Genomic DNA, 15,469 nt, shown 5'->3' with positions numbered 1-15,469 from the left:
CAAAAACAAATCAAGTTTAATAAACACGCACCTCCCGAGCACAACAGATGGCAACTAGGAAAGCTGCCTGAAGCGCTGTGAGAGCATGCTCCCGCCTGTCTCTTCTTTTATTTTTTTTAAACAACAATACTTAGTAAATGACTGTCTCTATTGCAAACTCACCCTCTGCAGGTAAAGGTAAAGGCAAGTGGGAGCACTTTGAGAAAGGTACACAAGGTCTGTAGGCAACGTGTGATGGGGCAGATAAACCCAAACCGAGATTTCTTCTGATGGCCTTTGAAAAGAAACATGTGAAACTCCATAAAATCACAAAATCTTAGAATTTTAAGGGAGAGAGATGGTTTATATATGGCATAGAAATGGCCCTGGGCTGGAAGTCCAGAGGTCCTGGTCTGACGATATTGAGGCCATATGATCAGAATCAGTAATGTCATCTTCCTGGGTTTTGCTCTTTTCATCTTTGAGAGGAATGGAGGGGTGAGGAAGAAGAAGAAATCGATTAATATAGCTCTTGCTGAGTTAGGGCTGTGCCACCTGCTCCAGATACTGTCTCTTTAGGTTCACAATAATCCCCAAAGCAAGTTATTTACTCACATTTTAGAGATGAGAAAACCCCGGCTGACAGCCAGTCCCAGCCCTTTTTGCAGTGCAGTGAGAACATCCTCACAACAAGGAAACGTGGTTATGAGTTCTTGACAGGTTTGGGCTCCCCCATTTCCTGGGGTCTGTCACTCATGTCTGCTCCCTCCATTGGACAGATGATAAGTCTGGAGTGCAGAGAAGTTGCCAGATCACCTAGGTAGTTGTTGGCAGAGAGTGCTTATGACTGCTTTTCGTTTCCTTCTTATTCAGCTAAGACAGGGAGTAAATGGATGAAGACCACACACTTAGGTTTAATTACTAGGCAGTGGTGTAGAAATGAAGATGGAACTCTCCCTTCGCTTCAATTTGTTAAACTATTTTTAGTTTATAGAGTCTGGAGGGTTAGGGAGGGAGAGTTGGGTAAGGCTTCTGGTTGATTCCCTGGAAACTACAATTTGCTCATGATGACCAAATCTTTAGTTATTTAAAAATATATCCACGGACCTACTATGCAAAAGATATTCATCTGGTGTTTCTGTCCCTTATTTAGCCTCTTACAGTATCCCAGACTAATTGTTTAAAACGAACTGTCCCAAATATCCCTTCCTTAAACAGAAGTAACTTTTCCTTTAAGAATTCTAGTTTTTGGCAAGGTTTTCATATATTATCTGCCTGAGTAGAGAAAGTCAAAGTCCAGGTGATCTAAAAATAGTTTCTGTGTATTTTCCAAAGCAATACTTTAATTTTTTTCCCCACAGTAGAAATACTTTGCTAATTATGCTGAATACTATTAATGCCTTTTAATGTTTCCAGCACACTGACACCAGGATTGATTGTCCTGCTAACCCAGTCAAGAAGACAGGGCATATATCATGCTATCCATTGTGCTTATGAGAGAACTCAGACATAAAAAACGGGCAAATCTTTAGTCCAAGATCACAGAACCTAATAACAAAGGGCTGACACTATGAAGCAAGAGTCTTTTTTGTTTATTTGACCTGTCTCAGTGATTGGCTTCTTGTCCAATTTAGGTTGATAATTCAACAGTATTTCTGCTGCTGCTGCTAAGTCTCTTTAGTTGTGTCCGATTCTGTGCGACCCCATAGACGGCAGCCTACCAGGCTCCCCCATCCCTGGGATTCTCCAGGCAAGAACACTGGAGTGGGTTGCCATTTCCTTCTCCAATGTATGAAAGTAAAAAGTGAAAGTGAAGTCCCTCAGTCGTGTCCGACTCTTTGCGACCCCATGGACCGCAGCCTACCAGGCTCCTACATCCATGGGATTTTCCAGGCAAGAGTACTAGAGTGGGGTGCCACTGCCTTCTCCCAAAAGTATTTCTACTTGGGTTCATAACAGAGCACAGGGGAGTATGGAGTGATGGGCTACTGTCCCCATTTTCTATGTAAATCTGAGCATTGAGGGATTATTATCCTTGTCCCAACACTGGTAACATTTAAAGAAATCAGTGCTAACAAAGGGTCAGCAAATGGATGATTTCAGCTGGTGGCCTCAATTCCCTAACTTCCAGTCCTGCCTTTACTATTCCCCAGCTGCTCTAAACCAAGAAAACAAACCCAAGTCAACTGCAGTTTTTGAATTGCCTTCAGCCAAAGATTTGAAAGCTGGAGATACTAAATTGCAAATATTATACAAAGAGAATCTCAACCGCACAAAGGTGGAAATGCTAACATCCCTGGAATCCTCTGAGCTTGCAGATCAAACTATAGTTTGCTATAATCACCCTATAGGGAAGTTCTTATAAAAATAACTTGTCTTCATGGTAGTCAAACTGATCCATTCACATGGTAGAGAAAAGGCTGGCCATTCCACCCACTGTTGTCCCAGTACCTGCCTTGCTATTTCTCGTCCTGGTGCTGCTTTGACCTTGCCTCTTTCCTATCTGGGCTTCCCTGGTGGCTCAGACAGTAAAGAATCTGCCTGCAATGCCAAAGACCTGGGTTTGATCCCTGGGTTGGAAAGATCCCCTGAAGAAGGGAAGGGATACCCACTCCAGTATTCTTGCTTGGAGAATCCCATGGATAGAGGAGTTTTCCTATTCAGATTTTGCCCAGGACTTAAGGCCAGGCTAAATCCTCCCATCCCTCTGTGATATTACTTGACTTCCCAAATGCAGCATTTTCCTCTTCTGAGCATCTCATTTAGCCCTGTAGGGAGCTAGTCTTTCTGCCTAGTTGTTAGTGCTGTTGGTCGCATGTTGGGATCACTCACTGGATTAGAAGCTCCTCGAGTGTAAGGCTGTAACTTGCTTTTTGTGTGTCCCCCCTCACCACCTCCACAGTGACCAACATAGTGCCTTACACCTTAGGAACATGTGCTATACGCTTAGTTACACGTTATTAAAGCCAGGTAGAATATGCGTTCCCACAAAACGTGTGTCTGTAACCACCCTACTTACAATCTTAAACATCTCTATTACCCCTGGCAATAGAGTTGCTGGATTTAGAACATAAAATTACAGAACACCCAGTTAAATTTGAAATTCAGGTAAATAATGACATTTTAAAAAGTATAAATACATCCTTTAATTTGCTAAGATTTAAAATGTAAAAATGTTACCTGACCTGTACGTACATAGGACACTTCACTGGCTTCACCTGAATCCTGGTCCTATCAGAGCTTGACTTTATTTCAAATTCTGATATTTGTTCAATGCTGATTTTTTGGCATTAATTTTGAGTTTCTGAAGTATGCATTAAATTATTATTTACCTTGATTCCTGAGTTCTTTGATGACCTCTTCCTCTTTATACCTGAGGCAGGTGCCTCACTCCCCTCACTCTGGTCCTAGGTCTGGTCTAATCCTTACGGTCTCCTTTGTGCAACAGTGATAAGGTTATGTCACCAGCAGAATATAGTGAACCCAGGGTCTGACACAGTGTTTATTCAGTGATTATTTTATGTATTCTGTCTTATGTATTACTTTATCTATTATGTATTCTGTCTTGACTTTTATTTTTACATTGGAAAGTTCAGTGATCTGGTCTGCTTTTCTCATTCAGTTCAGTTCAGTTCAGTCACTCAGTCATGTCCAGCTCTTTGTGATCCCATGAACCACAGAACGCCAGGCCTCCCTGTCCATCACCAACTCCCAGAGTCCACCCAAACCCATGTCCATTGAGTCGGTGATGCCATCCAACCATCTCATTCTCTGTCGTCCCCTTCTCCTCCCACCCTCAATTTTTCCCATTATCAGGGTCTTTTCAAATGAGTCACTTCTTTGCATCAGGTGGCCAAAGTGTTGGAGTTTCACCTTCAAAATCAGTCCTACTAATGAACACCCAGGACTGATCTTCTTTAGAATGGACTGCTTGGATCTCTTTGCAGTCCAAGGGACTCTCAAGAGTCTTCTCCAACACCATAGTTCAAAAGCATCAATTCTTTGGCACTCAGCTTTCTTTATAGTCCAACTCTCATATCCATACATGACCACTGGAAAAACCATAGCCTTGACTAGACGGACCTTTGTTGACAAAGTAATGTCTCTGCTTTTTAATATGCTGTCTAGGTTAGTCATAACTTTCCTTCCAAGGAGTAAGCGTCTTTTAATTTCATGGCTGCAATCACCATTTGCAGTGATTTTGGAGCCCCCCAAGATAAAGTCTGACACTGTTTCCACTGTTTCCCCATCTATTTGCCATGAAGTGATGGGACTGGATGCCTTGATCTTAGTTTTCTGAATGTTGAGCTTTAAGCCAACTTTTTCACTCTCCTCTTTAACTTTCATCAAGAGGCTCTTTAGTTCTTCCTCACTTTCTGCCATAAGGGTGGTGTCATCTGCATATCTGAGGTTACTGATATTTCTCCCGGCAATCGTGATTCCAGCTTGTGCTTCCTGCAGTCCAGCATTTCTCATGATGTACTCTGCATATAAGTTAAATAAGCAGGGTGACAATATACAGCCTTGATGTACTCCTTTTCCTATTTTGAACCAGTCTGTTCTTCCATGTCTAGTTCTAACTGTTGCTTTCTGACCTGCATACAGGTTTCTCAAGAGGCAGGTAGGTGGTCTGGTATCCCCATCTCTTGAAGAATTTTCCAGTTTCTTGTGATCCATGCAGTCAAAGGCTTTGGCATAGTCAATAAAGCAGAAATAGATGTTTTTCTGGAACTCTCTTGCTTTTTCCATGATCCAGCAGATGTTGGCAATTTGATCTCTGGTTCCTCTGCCTTTTCTAAAACCAGCTTGATCATCTGTAAGTTCACAGTTCATGTATTGCTGAAGCCTGGCTTGGAGAATTTTGAGCATTACTTTACTAGCATGTGAGATGAGTGCAATTGTGCAGTAGTTTGAGCCATTGCCTTTTTTGGGATTGGAATTAAAACTGACCTTTTCCAGTCCTGTGGCCACTGCTGAGTTTTCCAAATTTGCTGGCATATTGAGTGTAGCACTTTCACAGCATCATCTTTCAGGATTTGAAATAGCTCAATTGGGATTCCATCACCTCTACTAGCTTTGTTCGTAGTGATGTTTTCTAAGGCCCACTTGACTTCACATTCCAGGATGCCTGGCTCTAGTTGAATGATCACACCATCGTGATTATCTGGGTCGTGAAGATCTTTTTTGTACAGTTCTTCTGTGTATTCTTGCCACCTCTTCTTAATATCTTCTGCTTCTCTTAGGTCCATACCATTTCTGTCTTTTATTGAGCCCATCTTTGCATGAAATGTTCCCTTGGTATCTCTAATTATTTTAAAGAGATCTCTAGTCTTTCCCATTCTATTGTTTTCCTCTATTTCTTTGCATTGATCACTGAGGAAGGCTTTCTCATCTCTCTTTGCTATTCTTTGGAACTCTGCATTCAAATGGGTATATCTTTACTTTTCTCCTTTGCTTTTCGCTTCCCTTCTTTTCACAGCTATTTGTAAGGCCTCCTGAGACAGCCATTTTGCTTTTTTACATTTATTTTTCTTGGGAATGGTCTTGATTCCTGTCTCCTGTACAATGTCACGAACCTCCATCCATAGTTCATCAGGCAGTCTGTCTGTCAGATCTAGTCCCTTAAATCTATTTCTCACTTCCACTATATAGTCATAATTTAATTTAGGTCATACCTGAATGGTGTAGTGGTTTTCTCCACTTTCTTCACCTCACAATTGTTCAGTTTTCAAAGTAAATTCTTAATTACTCTCATGCATGGAAAAGGCTTAAGAAATCTCTGATTCCAGAATCATGGTCCAGACCTCCATAAAAGTGCCTGTATTTTGAAGGCAGACATCCTATTTCCAAGGAGCAAACCAAAAAGAAAAGAAGCAGTTTTGGCTAGCAAGTTAGTGTCTCACCTAACTTCACCAAGCACTGAAATTATACCCACTATGTGACAGCTGCCTTCAGATGATAAAGCAGCACATTGTTTTTCTCCATATACTTTTGTTTCTTTGGAGCTAATATTATGCTGATATTTCAGAGTTGTAAATGTTAGTCAATTTCTTTTAAGCTCTTTCTACTTATAAAACTTCAGAGTGTACATCTGAGAGGTCAGCATTTGAGTTCAAGGAGTGGAAAATGGTGATGGGAATTTGTAGGATTTTTAAATGATTAAAAATGTATACATATGCCCTAGTTTGGGCTTTTTCATGAAAATGCTATAGGATTACACATCAACCAACCATTCATTCAGAGGAAAAAAAGTAATTAAGCAAGTTTTAGAAAAGAGTAACTGATTTAATTCTGTTGTTTTTCAGTCACTAAGTAATGTCCGACTCTTTGCAACCCCATGAACTGAAGCAGACTAGGCTCCTTGTCTTTCACTATCTCCTGGAGCTTCCTCAAATTCATGTCCAAAATCTAGGTATATGTGAATCGGATGTGTATGTTTCAGCCTTGCACATCCAGGATTTTGCCAATGAAGAGAACATCTAGAAATCTGTCAGATGATATTTTCTGTAGATCCTCAAAACATATCCTGTGAGGCACAATTTATGACCTGGGATCTCATTTCATCATATACATAAGTTGCTGCAGAGACCTGCATGGTTTTACAGAAACTGAGTATAAATAGGAATTGGCCTACCACTGGGAACATAAATAAATTTTTAAGGTGTTTGACTAATGTTTAGATAATTTAATAGATTTGACAAAGATTTGGGGGACTATTTTCTCTTCAAAGGAAGATAATGCCATCCATAAAGTTATACAGAGCTTTTTTTTTTTTTTAATTTTATTTAATTTTTAAACTTTACATAATTGTATTAGTTTTGCCAAATATCAAAATGAATCCACGACAGGTATACATGTGTTCCCCATCCTGAACCCTCCTCCTTCCTCCCTCCCCATACCATCCCTCTGGGTCGTCCCAGTGCACTAGCCCCAAGCATCCAGTATCGTGCATCGAACCTGGACTGGCATCTCGTTTCATACATGATATTTTACATGTTTCAATGCCATTCTCCCAAATCTTCCCACCCTCTCCCTCTCCCACAGAGTCCATAAGACTGTTCTATATATCACTGTCTCTTTTGCTGTCTCGTACACAGGGTTATTGTTACCATCTTTCTAAATTCCATATATATGCGTTAGTATACTGTATTGGTGTTTTTCCTTCTGGCTTACTTCACTCTGTATAATAGGCTCCAGTTTCATCCACCTCATTAGAACTGATTCAAATGTATTCTTTTTAATGGCTGAGTAATACTCCATTGTGTATATGTACCACAGCTTTCTTATCCATTCATCTGCTGATGGGCATCTAGGTTGCTTCCATGTCCTGGCTGTTATAAACAGTGCTGCGATGAACATTGGGGTACACGTGTCTCTTTCCCTTCTGGTTTCCTAGCTTTTTATCCATGGGAATGTTGTTGCTGCTGTGGTTTTTTTTTTTTTTAAAGATAATGGAGATTCTGTTTGGTTTGGTTTGTGTTACTACAGAAATAAAAATTCGAAAAAAAAAAAAAAAAAAAAAAAACCAAGGGAGTGGAAAGAATAGAAACTAGTTAAACTTCCAAACTTCCTGTGAACAATTTATCAAATACCATTACTATTATCTTTTGCTTTTGCCTCTGCTTGTTACAGTCATAAGGGGAATTTTCCCTCTGGCCTCAAGCTGTGGGTTCCTTCTTATCATGTTTAGCATTCCAGTGCATGGCAGAACAGAGATTAAAACACTATGTTTTCTACTAAAGCACCTCTTTTTATTTTGATACAGAAATTACAAAAAGACTTATGATACATTAGTATAAAATTCTGATTATTCTTTTTCTAGTTTTGTTTTATTATCTCAATAGTTTTCTATTCAGAAGAAATATATAATGGAAAAAAACCCACTTGTATTTGAAGGTAATAACAAAAACATCCTTGTATCTACTTAATTGTTGAATGTCTGGAGAAAGGAATAAAACATAAATCTGCATGGAGTTGAACAGACATATGTGTAACCATCTTGAGAATGTATTGATTTTCATCAACTTTTAATCTTTATTTCAGAGAGATTAACTTTAGAGATCAAGTTATATTAACTGGGTATTGAAAAGACTCCTTTTTTTTTTTTTTTTAATGGCTTGAACTCTACAACTCAAGTGTGTTTCTTAATTTTTTTTAACCTTTAATGTCACTAACATTGAATTTTTCTAAATCTGAATTTTTTTTTTTCTTAATAGACTGGAAGAAAAGAAAAAGGAGATCCTCTAAACATTGCAATTGATAAGATGACCAAGAAAACAAGAGATCTAAGGAGACAGGTACTGTTTTGCTTTATAAGTGTCTGGTATTAATACTTAGTGGTGGTGTCTAAGAATGTCCTTCTTCAGACCTAATACTTAGCTTGCTGTTCTTTATAATATCTACATATACACAGAAGCTTTTCATCAACAAATCAGTCTGCTGAGCAAACAGATATAACAAGTGCAATAGTGATGGTGATGAAAACAACCCCTAAGTCAGGAGTGGCAGACAACGAGGGGAAACCCTCACACTGACCAGACACAATCTTCCTAGGTGGTAAAATTTCTGCCCTTTACATATAGTCTTCAGCTTTTCAGACCTAGGGATGTGAAGAACCAGTCTCTAATTTCTGCTAGTTCTTACTAAAACTCCCAAGGCAATCAATGAATAAACAAGAGTGCCAATGGTTAATGTGAAACACAACTGTTAATCTGATGGGCTAATTAAGGTCTCTGACCCAGTGTATTTCCTTGGGGACATAAATCTAGGGGAAAATTTGCTTATCAGATGGTTGTTTGGGAAGCAGGGAAACCAAGCAAGGAAAGGTAGCTGGATGATTTAAATGGCTAAGGGCATCATTAGCCTGAAGGGTCCATGTTGGGGGAGGGGGAAGGAATCTAGTCAGGGTCCCTTTTCATTTTGAAAATGCTGCATGAACACAACCCGTTTCTAGTACATCTTATTTTCTGTGTTGCTATGGTGAGCTCCACTGTCTTCTGTAGTGTTCTTTTCCTGGAAGAAATGGTACCATCCATTAAGGAACTCCTTCGTGATTTCTGCCTCAGAGGCCTTATCTCTTGCTGATAGCTTCTACATATATCCATCTCGTTCATTAAGTGTTGGTCATCTGGGACCAACCTCTGCTCTGAGGCAACACCTGCTTTACTTTCTGTATCTGTGAAAGCTGAACTGTCAGGGCTGCATCATCTATCAATAATACTCATCCCTGAAGCATGTCAAGTACAGAGATTAGCAAACTTTCTGGGCAAGAATGGCCAAGGAGCATCTTAAAAAATGATTTGAAGGAAAGCAAGACACTGCTTCAAATCACTGCTGTGGAGCTTCTCTGGGCTATTTTCAGGTTATCACCAGAAAGTACAGACACACTGATCTGGTTTTCTCTAGAAGGTACCACAATTAGTTAATAAGCTAATTAAGCTCTTTGAAAGTGAAAGTATTAGTCTCTCAGACTCTTTGTAACCCCAATGGACTGTAGCCCACCAGGCACCTCTGTCCATGGAATTCTGTAGGCAAGAATACTGGAGTGGGTAACCCTTTCCTTCTCCACGGGATCTTTCCTGACCCAGGGATCGAATCCTGGTCTCCTGCATTGCAGGTTGATTCTTTACCATCTGAGCCACCAGGGAAGCCCAATAAACCTTTAGAGGAGTGTTTTCTTTTTATTTTATCTTGAAATAAGGGAGAATAAAACATTGTCTTCTTAGGCATTAGTAGGTAATATTAAGAGAGAGTATGACCAGGTCTGCTTCTCCTTGCCTTCTTAGACTATCTTTCCATACAAAGTCCCCATCTGATAGGAAATGATATTGGTAGTAAGAATTGGGATTGGAGATGGTAGACAACAGTGAGTCAGGTGTCTGGAGCTCAGGGTTTTAGTTTAGCTCTGCCACTAAACTGACCTTGTGACTGTGGATCCTTCATCTCTTGGTCTCCACTTATCTCTAAAATAAGAAGCCAAACTAGGTCTATAAACTCTTTAAATGAGTCCATTTAGTTCCTCTGCCGGAAGTCCTAATGCCTGATACTCACAGGTTTTAAAAGTGATGGGAAGGGAACAGGCTTCTCTAGGGTTTGCCTTTGGCTGGATTGTCAAGCAGGCTTCCCAGGTGGTGCTAGTGATAAAGAACCCACCTGCCAGTGTAGGAGATGTAAGAGATGTGGGTTTGATCCCTGGGTTCAGATGATCTCCTGGAGGAGGGCATGGCGACCCACTCCAGAATTCTTGCCTGTATTTTGCCAGCATTTTTGACAAAGGAGTCTGGGGGGGCTATAGTCCATAGTGTCACAAAGAGTTGGACACAGCTGAAGCAACTTAGCACATAGGCATACAGGTTGTCGACCAGGCAAAGTTCATGAAATGAGTCTTCTTACCTCCCTCTCTAGGTCTTAATAGGGACAATTCTTTTACATTCTGGAACCAACACTTAAGTTCTCTTCACTCATGGCCTGTCACAAGAATTTTTTTTGTCTTACTGGGAAGGAATTGATACGGTAGTTTTTACCTTGATGCTACAATTCTCAGAAAAGTGTTGACTCTTTTTAGCTTTGGACAGCAGTGAAATTTGAAGATGGACTTCATGGTACAGGAATTGTAAATGCTTTGGTGACAAGATCTTTGAAGAGCTTCCTTTATGGTGGCATTGGAAGGAATATGTCATGCCCTCAAATCATTCCATGTATAACATTTTTTTTTTTCTGCTCACCTTTCCTAGAGATTGAGAGGACTAAGGGTGAGAGAGAGTTGTTTTACGATAATCAGATCCAACAGTTATGGCATAATTTCATACCACATCCCTGAATTTGGCTCAAACAGCCTTCTCTTCCCCAATATGCCTTTATAGAACTAAGATGGTCTCCATCTGTCAGTTCTATCCCAATCCATATGTTGGAATATTTTAATCTCTTTTCCCCATCTCTTCTGTTTCTCCATGCACACCTGTACTGGTACAAAACCTTGCCTGAGCTGAACAGAAGCTACCTAGCATTTCTGCAGATAGAATATGCAAGGAATCCGATTAGCTTGGCTCAGGTAGATGTTCAATTTAGATGTGCGTAGATGTGGGTAGCTAGTTAATTCGGAGAAGGCAATGGCACCCCACTCCAGTACTCCTGCATGGAAAATCCCATGGATGGAGGAGCCTGGAAAACTGCAGTCCATGGGGTCGCTGAGGGTCAGACACGACTGAGCAACTTCACTTTCACTTTTCACTTTCATGCATTGGAGAAGGAAATGGCAACCCACTCCAGTGTTCTTGCCTGGAGAATCCCAGGGACAGGGGAGCCTGGTGGGCTGCTGTCTATGGGGTCGCACAGAGTCAGACACGACTGAAGTGACTTAGCAGTAGCAGCTAGTTAATTGGATTAACAAAATTTGATCTGAGTCTCTGGTATGTGATGGCCCAGGGCCTCCCTGGTGGCTCAAACAGGAAAAAAAAAATCTGCCTGCAATGCAGGTGACAAGGGTTCCATCCCTGGGACAGGAGGACCCCCTGGAGAAGGGAATGGCAACCCCTTTGATATTCTTAACTAGAGAATTCCATGGACAGATCCTGGTGGGCTATAGTCCATAGGGTTGCAAAGAGTTAACCACGACTGAGCAACTAAATACACACACAATGAATGCTAGTGGTTCAGATGAAAACTGAAACATTTTCTGTTCCTTTAATTATGGACAGGTCTTTGTTAGAAAAGATTCTAAGTGAAAACCCTCAGCGATGCAACTCTAGTTACCTGTAAACCTATATTCCTTTATACAATATTTAGAGAAATAAAATCACAGGCTGAAATCAAAGAAAAATATTTCTAATCACTTTCATAAGTTCCCACCCTTTGGGCCTCCTCTCTTTTCCTCATAGCCCCAAGGTTGGGCAGTGTTCTTCAGAAGGTGACCCTGGGCTTGCAAAGTTCTAGTCACCAAATTAAAAAGAAATAAAGTCGATTATGATCATTATCTTGGACTTGCCTAATGAAAGAAAGTGGACTTAAATTTGTAGACATGTGAAAAAAAAATCAAGTAATTGAATAAAAAGGATTTCTGTTTTAGGTAGAATTTTCTAGTAAGTAGAGCTCCTTATTTTTTTTTTTTTCCAGGCAGTATGTCCCAGGGAACTGGAGAGTCGTAAATTGTGAGAAAGGTTGCAGGAACCCAGGGGCATTATTTTAACTGATTGGCATAGATCCATGTTGCCAATTAACCCCAAGAGAGTGGGCAGTGGTAGAACAGAATCCTTTTAGGAGTATTTTGTTTGGAGTTAAAAATGGATTTAGGGGAATATAACTGCCAGCTTTAAGCATTATGTTTTAATTTTAGAGCTGTGGGCACAGTATGCCCCATGTCTGAGCTATTGTCACTGCTGTGTTTCTGGAATCAGCCCATTGTAAAAACAAAAGCTTTTGGCTGAGTCCCTGCTTGAGTACCTAGTAGCCCACATGGTCTATTTATCCCATAGAGAGGGCCCAGTTGGTGTCTGCCAGCTGCTCCTCATGCCCCTCTTCTATATGCCACCTGTGAACTATTCTAGGCATGGCCTCTTGGTTTTCCTTATGCTTATAGTGATGTTGGTTTATCCTGATTGTTACTGTGGTCCTTGTGTTAGTCTTTCTCTCCCCCTAAGTTGATAAACAAATCGGGACTCAAATGTTTTCCTATGAGAAGCTAATAAATAGTAATCATAACATGTTAGTGTGTTGCTAAACTTAGCAGCTCTCTCTTATTCCTCAAACCAATCAATGGCCTAATTCTTATTCCATCACCCTTAATAGTCATCACAATAATTCCAGCAATGAGATGCAGTGTCAACTTGAGAAAAGTGTCAGTTTTGCTGTCACAATCAAAACATGCATAGAATGCTTTTACACTGGAATGCAAACTTAATAGAATGGATTATACAACAAAGGATTAAAAACAAATGAGCAAAACTTGTCACTGGATGGTTTGTTAAAGGTCGATTTATCAACACCCTGCCTCCAGATAGGACTTCAGAAAAAGCTCACTAGATTAATAAGAAATAATTACAGCTAAAGACTCCTCAGCTGTCCTTTTTGTGACCCAGTTCCTTACGTAAAAACTGTGGCTAAAGGTGGGCTGTCATCAGCCCAAGTTTGTAAAATCACTGTCCATGAAAATGTAAACTAAATTATAGCTGACATGTATGGAGTCTTTACATTGTATCAGGCACTGTTCGAAGTTCTTTCTATAAATGGACTGCATGTAATCCTCATTCAGCTCTATGAGATAGAATAGGCTGTTTACAGATGAGGACATGAAACCAGGTAATGAACCCAGGGTGACACTAAGTGGGGATGCCTGGAGGTCCCTGTCCAGGCAGTCTAGCTATGGGGTCTTGGCTCTTAGCCCTTCTCCATCCTAGCAATCCAAAGAACTAGCAGATGCAGTTGGGTCCCCCATATGCTATTCTCCTCTGGGGGAGGCAGTGGGGAACAAAGACGGTTCACATAATACGTAGAGATGCTTTGTGGTTTTCAACAGCACCTTTACTATTGTGGGGTTGGGAATGGCTGAAGAAATAATGAAAGTGTTAGTCGCTCAGCCGTTGTGACCCTGTGAACGCCCCTGCCAGGCTCCTCTATCCATGGAATTCTCTAGGCAAGAATACTGGAGTGGGTAGCCATTCCCTTCTCCAGGGGATCTTCCTGACCCAGGGATTGAACCCAGGTCCCCTGCATTGCAGGCAGATTCTTTACTGTCTGAGCCACCAGGGTTGGGTGACATATATGTAATTCAGACAGAAAAAACATCTGCAGTGCATGTTGAGAATAGGATTCTAGTTTGTGATAGGATATCATCTCTCAGGTCTCCAGCTGTTATGGTTCACTGGATCTTTTTAAAAACTGCTATTATGTTTAGGTAGCTGGCTTCTCAAAGCATGAATTATAGATGTTCCAAAACATTTACAGAAAAAAGGAATTTTAAGGCATTCAATTCTTTTTCTCACATCTGTTCATGATGGGGCCAATTATTTTTAGATTCATTGTAAGAAAACATTTTGAAATCATTTATTTCCAGACTTGAAGCTGCTTTTCCTCATAAGGATTTGAGGCTATCTATATGGCTACAATTTAAAAATTATGAAACAAAATATTGATTTCCTCCAAACCTTAAGGTTTGTGTTCTTCACACTGAAAACCTATGTCAGAGCTAATAATCCTGGTCAGATTGCCTTGCTTCTGTAAACATGTAGAGACCAGAAAATGATCATACAGCAATTGGTGTTTGAAATACAGAACATAAGCAATTCTGGGACAGCTGAACACAAATGGCATCAGAAACACCAAAATCAGAATCAAAGAGACCAGAAGGAGAAGGGCAGAGGAAGGGGAGGGCATGAGCACTCTGAAAGGCTGTCTCTGGACAAGCCCTTTGATCACAGGTTGTATACTCAAGCTCTTTCTAATTTAGGAAAATCCCATTACAGCAGCCCTGAATGTCAGGCCACTACGTACTTATTTGTCTCCTGGAAAACACTCATTAGACCAGGTTCAAGGTACATGATTTTATCTGTTGCAAATAGTTCTTAAAATATCACTATTGGCAATCTCTTCCCTTATAAAGACACTGTTCAAATCATGGATTAATTGACTCCTGTGAGCCAGCATGTGGTTGATGGGTCACACATGAATACAGTCTTGGGGAGGATGCCAAGCTTGACCTCTTTCTCACCAGTGAGTCCAGATCACAGGAAGAGTCCAATAGCTTGATCAATATTGATTAATCAAATAACGCACTGTGCAGAGGAATCTGTAACACATGTATGAATAGGAAACTGCTCAATTAAGTGGAAGCTTCAACTACTGATTTATTCGCTTCTGCTGATTTCTTCATGCCCCAGAAGTCAAGGAAAAGTTGGATGGAGAAGGATACATAGCATTGCCTGAGTCTCAAAACATTCAAGAGAATGTGTGCTTTTGGTTTTATTTTGGACACTGTTGTTGTTCTAGGCAATAAGAGTGCCAGGCCAAAAAAAAAAAAAAAAAATTTTAGGCTGAATTTTATTTTTAATTATTATTTTTTTAAATTTGTTTTTGGCTCCATTGGGTCTTTGTCACTGTTCAGATTTTTTCTAGTTGCAAAGCATGGGCTTCTCATTGCAGTGGCTTCTCTTGTTGGGGAGCACGGGCTCTGGGGTGCACGGGCTTCAGTAGTTATGGCTTATGGGTTCCATAGTTGTGGTACACAGGCTTAGTTGCCTGCAGTATGTGGTATCTTCCCCAATCAGAGATCAAACCCATGTCCCCTATACTAGCAGGTGAATTCTTTACCACTGGACCACCAGGAAATCTCCTAGGCAGAATCTTAATCCTGACACTGGAAGATCCACTATAGGATTATAAAAAAAGTTCTATCATATTTTCCAGGATGAAATACCTAAGCAGGGAAATTTGGAAAATCTTCAAAAATGGTGGGTCAAATAAGGATTTTTCTTTTCTTTTCTCTCTCTCTCTCTCTCTC

The 15,469-nt window shown here is 40.4% G+C and overlaps 1 protein-coding gene across 4 annotated transcripts in view; it reads left to right on the top strand.

Annotated features, from left to right (window-relative positions):
- The window catches only part of CTNNA2 (catenin alpha 2), a 1,365,089-nt gene that overhangs the window by 1,051,087 nt on the left and 298,533 nt on the right, over positions 1-15,469 (top strand). For all 4 annotated transcript variants that reach the window (XM_070798845.1, XM_070798847.1, XM_070798846.1 and 1 more), the window contains exon 8: positions 8,196-8,276. In XM_070798845.1, the coding sequence (XP_070654946.1) occupies positions 8,196-8,276 (81 nt within the window). The remainder of the gene's footprint in view (positions 1-8,195; positions 8,277-15,469) is intronic.

The sequence above is a fragment of the Bos indicus genome, chromosome 11, assembly GCF_029378745.1.
Source record: "Bos indicus isolate NIAB-ARS_2022 breed Sahiwal x Tharparkar chromosome 11, NIAB-ARS_B.indTharparkar_mat_pri_1.0, whole genome shotgun sequence".
Lineage (NCBI taxonomy): Eukaryota > Metazoa > Chordata > Mammalia > Artiodactyla > Bovidae > Bos > Bos indicus.
This window is presented reverse-complemented; position numbering and strand designations above follow the sequence as displayed.